At 32.3% G+C, this 6,000-nt stretch overlaps 1 protein-coding gene across 2 annotated transcripts in view; it reads right to left on the bottom strand.

Annotated features, from left to right (window-relative positions):
• Positions 1-2,499: 2,499 nt before the first annotated feature.
• Usp45 (ubiquitin specific peptidase 45) overlaps positions 2,500-6,000 on the bottom strand; it is a 60,091-nt gene continuing 56,590 nt past the window's right edge. For both annotated transcript variants that reach the window (XM_010637370.3, XM_010637371.3), the window contains exons 17-18: positions 5,055-5,208; positions 2,500-4,384 (exon numbers count right to left, since the gene is read on the bottom strand). In XM_010637370.3, coding sequence (XP_010635672.1) covers positions 4,254-4,384; positions 5,055-5,208 — 285 coding nt within the window. In that variant the 3' untranslated portion in view covers positions 2,500-4,253. The remainder of the gene's footprint in view (positions 4,385-5,054; positions 5,209-6,000) is intronic.

The raw sequence follows: 6,000 nt of genomic DNA, 5'->3' as shown, positions 1-6,000 counted from the left end.
AAAAAAAAAAAAAAAAAAAAAAAAAAAAAGATACTTTTGAAATAGTACATTTCTAAAATATGGAGGTTATTCAGTATATAACAAGAAAGATGATATGAACAGCAGTGTTTATTTCCCCGACCCCCCAGCAAATTTACAAATACCCAATGTGAGGAAATTTTGGAGTGAGGACTTTGGGAAGTAACTAGGTCATGAAAGGATATTTGTTTTTATAAAAGAGGTCCAAGAGATCTCTCTTGCCCCTTGTACTATGTGAGGAATCAATGAGAAAGAAGTGAGACCTCACCAGAAGCTACATTTTCTGGCAACTTGATCTCGGAATTCCTGGCCTCAAAGTATCAGGAAATAAGTTTTACTGTTATCACCGACTAGTTTATAGCATTTTGTTCTAGCAGTCCAAGGCAAATGAAACATAGAGAAATCCAATGATGATAGATAAAACAGTGCAGTGCAAAAACTTCAGGACCAGTCTTGCAAGATACAATAAATAAGAATTTAATATTACGTTTATACATTAACATCAGAATAATGTTCAACAAGTTACACAGCTATTTTCTAAAAACATTGTGAAAAAGTAAAGCTAAAACAATAGGAATGACATGAATTACTCAAAATTGAAAATATATTCATTTATCTTTTAAACATTTGAATTTATGATTTCTACATAAACAATATTTTAAATATAGAAATAATATTAAAACACAGTATATTTTTTGTTTTGTTTTGTTTTAAGACAGGGTCTCACTTTGTAGTTCCAGCTGGCCCCAAACTCACTATGTAGCCCAGGCTGGCTTTGAACTTGTGGCAGTCCTTCTGCCTCAGCCTTGTGACACACAGTATACTAATTAAAGTTTGTGTCTACTGCACATATTTGATGTAGGCTTATTGGATCAGGTTTCATGCAGAAAAATAATTATGAATATGAAGTTAAGAAAATTAGGAAGGATGTCATCTTGTACTACAAAAACAATGAAGAACAATACATTTCACAGCTTAATCTTATGAAAATTTTATTCAGTATTGCATAAAATCACTGCTAAGAGCTATTAAATACAGTAAAATAGCTCTGTTGCTGTATCAACTATTCTTTTGATACATAACACTCTCCTTGGCCACCTGAAAAGGTGGTCTTCATTTAATTTTTAAAAACATTAAATGACAAACTATTAAGTGTAGATGTTTGGTAATGTCAAAAACATTCATATAGTTGACACATAAATCAAAATTTATCATTTTAAATATGGAAAAATAGGGAACTGAACCTAGACATACTCTGTAAAGCACTTTATAAATAGTGAAATGTCTTTGTTTACCTCTTAAATGCATTCAGCCAAACACTGATAGTTGTATAATTGTGTGATCTGTAAACACTTGTTTATTTATACTATTTCCTGAGGTGATCTGGATACTGTTATTACAGTAGCCTCACTATTTAATATTCCTGCAAATTTACTTTGGAAAACTTCAAAATAAAAACAAAATTTAAATGTGGATTAATGTGTAATTGAACATGCTTTCTCTATTACAAAGCCATATTTAGGAAATTCCTAGTATCAAAATCAAATGTTTTCTGTTTTCAGATGACAATAAAACTTCATCCATAAATTCTAGGCCATAAAAAAATAAACTTCAGAATTAGCTCATTTATCACTAAGAAAATGAAAATAAAAGCAGTAGGACAGTGCATGCATGCTGCAGTAGGCACACACAGCCCTCAATATAGGCATGCAAGCCACGTCACCCCAGCAGCCCAGCGTCGAATAACAGTTGCTTTTCCTAAAGGAAACCCTCAATATTCAGGTTTAAATGCAGTGTTGGCACTCTGCAATAAATAAGTGGGTTTTGAGTTGCAGTTCAGGCTCTCAGTCTCTAAAAGGCTCTCCATCACTGCTCTAGAATAAGGTCTCAATTTTGTACAGGTCTTTCCATTTTAAAAGATGGTAAAATAGTGTCCTCACATTACGTGACTCACACTAAGTATGGGCATCTAGCTAGATAACCTATCTGAAACAAGAGACAGATACCTATCCAATGAAAAATGCATACCTCTTAATAGTCTTTTCTGGAAGAAAAATGAGGCAGTATTATTTATATTTATTGAGGGGGGTGGACTGGCAATTACCAGGATGGTTTACTTGACTAAAGAAAACTAAAAAAAAAATTATTTTTTTGAGACGGTCTCACTCAGGCTGATCTTGAACTCACTACATAGGTGAAGCTGGCCTTGAACTTGTGGCAATCCTCTTGCCTCAGCCTCCCACATGCTGTGATTACAGGCATGCACCACCACATCCAGCTAAAAATTTAATATTTTTCAGAAAATACACTGTTCTATTACTGAAATATTCAATGTTAAATGATTATAGTTAAACAGAAAATACTAAAAACTACCTTTTTCTTCTTTTAGTTTTTTTTTGTTTTTTGGTTTTTTTTTGAGATAGGGTCTCACTATGTAGCCTGGGCTACATAGTGATCAAACTCACAGTGATCCTCCTGCTTCAAACTCCTGAGTACTAGAATTATAGGCATGCACCACCATACCCAGAAAAAAAAAAATTTACCTTTCACATGACACAATCTGCTTTTGCATATTAACAAAGATAGATTTCTTCATTTTCACTATTAAAGAAGATAAACACTACTATATAAATTTCAACACCTTAAAAATAGAATTTATGCAACATTTTAAAGCTCTGTATCATATATTATTACTATCTTTAATACTAGTTATAATTTCATTCATCCATATATCAAAAGGCAGCATGGTAACCTTGATAATGTCATATACATACATATACAGTACATAGACTTACTTTTTACAAAGGATCAGGTTTGGCTAATATTTCCCCACATTATATACAACGACTATTGCCCGTTTTCTAGGAAATTATCCAATATTTGCCTATAGAATAATCCATTGCCACTAATGATTAGGATGCTTGAACCATGCTATTATATTTTGATTCAGTAATATAACCCTGAAGTACCCATGATTTTTTGAAATTTAGGCCTAAGCAGTAGTAGTATTTTTCATGCCAAGTTTTGTGAGCTTAGTAACTTGTATTCTAAAGAAGGAAAACTACCATATTTTTGCTTTTATTTAAAACAGAAGCACCTGCTCTGTGCTCCAGTAAAGTAAAACTTAAATTCTTAAAAAAGTAAAAGTTAAATTGAAACTTAAATGATGCTTCTTGAAGACACCCACAAAAGTGATCTCTATACCCTAAAACAATGTTTAATATTCACTGAATTACAGAAGTAGAAAATGCATTTTATTTCTCTGTAAGTATAAGAATATAATTCTCTATCATCTACAAATATAATTTGGTAACTTGTATTTCAAAGGCAGCCTATGGTGCCATATAGATTATCAACTTCTATTTACCAATTCTGCACATTACAATTATCTGTAATTATATTTTAACCCTGGCCAACCACTTACAAATTATCTAACTCTTCCACAAATGGGCTGCAGATGGTATGTGTACAAAATGTTTCAATATTTTCAAAACTTCAAAGTAATAAGCTAAGCAATAATTATTTGTAAACCCACAGTACTAAAATTATAGTGACACTTTTTATATGGCTGAATCATAGAATATGACATAACTATGTTATATTAAGCATTAGTTCACATAGGTATAGCAATATTTTCCAATAGTGATAAACATATACCACAGGAGAGCCCTGAGATGATTTTTAAATGGAGTGGTACATGGATGAATACTTTCTCTTTAACAGTTATAAATTTGTTTTAATGTTTATGAAAAATAGTAAGCATGTAAAATGTGAAGTATGATTGCTTATAACATGGCTAATGTATAAAAAGCTAAAATGTTGAAAAAAAAGTAAATAATGGCACAGGGTATATTACATGCAATCAGGAAGGTGTTAACCACCTTTCAGAAACACTGTATTAAGGAGTGATTTCATTTAGCCAGGATCATTTCTGAATGCTTGTAATGATGAGCCATATCATAAAGACGTTATTCTACTGCTGTAAACTGTTTTGTCCCCTAGGACAAATTTTTGAAAAAAAAAAAGTCTTTACATTTAAGATACTAATTTGAAATCACTGAGTAAATTTAATTGACTTTAAAAGCATTCTCCAAAATGACAAAAAAAAAAGTTAAAGCGTTGTTGAAAGATATGCTCTCCCTACAGAAGAGAGATTACAAAGGCACATAACATATTATGGTTAACTACTGCAGCATTCAAATAACAGTGAGTTAACTAATTAACAATTAAAATAATTATAATATTCTTTCATAAAAAAGAAGATATGCTTGTGCACTAAGTGCTCTCGATTCTGGAACCACTTGCACATAAGAGTCGCTAACATGGACCCACTGGCCTCCCGATTCTCGATCCAGTTCTTTCAAACCTACCAAAATAAAAAGGAGAATTTTACAGTAAGTATGTTTTATGTCCTTTAAAGTATAAACAGCAACTTATTCATTACAGACTGTGTTTATCTAGTGATAGATCTTATTGTATGAGTCTCTTTCTTCTTGGGTTAAATATTTTCCAAAATGAACTAATTCTTTCAAAGCACTAATATTACTGGGGTAAATAATAATTATCTCCAGTTAGTAACTCTTTCATTTAAATATCTAGTGAAATATTAGTTCTGTAAATATTGACTTGCTCAGAGAAAAGAAAAATTCACTAAATGGCAGGAAAGGAACAAAGTTACTCTGATCATCTAGAAGCAAAGCCAGAAAATTTCCAACTCCATCTGGAGGACCTGGAAGGCCTTCAAAAAATGTTGGTTGTTATTAAATTTGGATTTTTTTGGGGGGGTTATTATTAAATATTACTCAATACCTTGAAAAGCCGTATGTCACTTTATATCACCTACTAGGTACAGTCTGATAATTAGATCCTCTGAGATTAAGCACTCTTAGAGGTAATTTCACTTAACATTAATAAAGTGAATCTAGGTGAAGTACCTGTGAAATAATAACCTACTTCTTCCCAATAAAGGACAAATTCATTTATTTTCAAGAATAAAATATACTTTAAAAAGAATAAAGTATACTAGGCTGGCATACCAGGCACGCTCTTCTTTCCAGTGATATGTTCCAGTAATTTCCTGGAGGGCAGTCTCACTTTCACATAAGCAGTGTAATGACCTCCTCTCATTGAACCGCTATGTTCCACTATGCCATAGAGATCATAGAGAACTTTATCTTCCACACTTACATTCTTTTAAATAAAGGGAAAAAAAGAGGTTAGGAACATTTAGTGAAATGCTATTGTAAGAAAAAGCAAGTAAATGTATAACCTGCTTAAAACAGAGAAATGTATTATTAAAACTACACTGAGATACTTTTTGCAGACTATTAGGCTTGACAAGACTCTGCTGGGTCGTCTGTGGGGGCAAAAGGGTACTTGCAGAGATTGTATGTGGAACACAAAAGGGAACTATCCTTTTGCAGTGATATTTCATACTATCTAGCTAAGTTCTATATATTATTGTTGTTGGATTCATCAATCTGATTTATAGGATTCTAACCCATAGGGACATGAGGAAAAAAATTTTAAAAGGCATCAGACTATTAACAACAGGATTACTATAATATCAAAAGACTCCAATAGACTCAAACATCCATAAATTAAGGGCTAATTAAATAAACTGTGATGCATCCACCCAATAGGGTTATTAGCTGCTTTAGAAATGGAGAAAGGGTGAGGGTATGGGGAAAAAATGAGAACCAAGATGTCACATAAAGGTACAAGATTCCAGTGATGAATTTAACTGTACTGTATACCTTAAAAATACCAATAAATTCAAAAAAATGGAGAGAGGGAGGTAGGGGAAGTGGAGGGCAGACTATAACTAGTTCTATGAAATATCCTTCAGCTTATAAGACAAAATAGAAAACAGGGATATATAGTATAAGCTACCATTATTTAAGAGGGAGATGAAAATATACATAGTAATCTACATATATGCACACGCATGTGCATGTGCGTGTGTGCGTGTGTGTGTGTTTC

Source organism: Fukomys damarensis, unplaced genomic scaffold, assembly GCF_012274545.1.
Source record: "Fukomys damarensis isolate Sample0158 unplaced genomic scaffold, DMR_v1.0_HiC HiC_scaffold_14, whole genome shotgun sequence".
Taxonomy (NCBI): Eukaryota; Metazoa; Chordata; class Mammalia; order Rodentia; family Bathyergidae; genus Fukomys; species Fukomys damarensis.
This window is presented reverse-complemented; position numbering and strand designations above follow the sequence as displayed.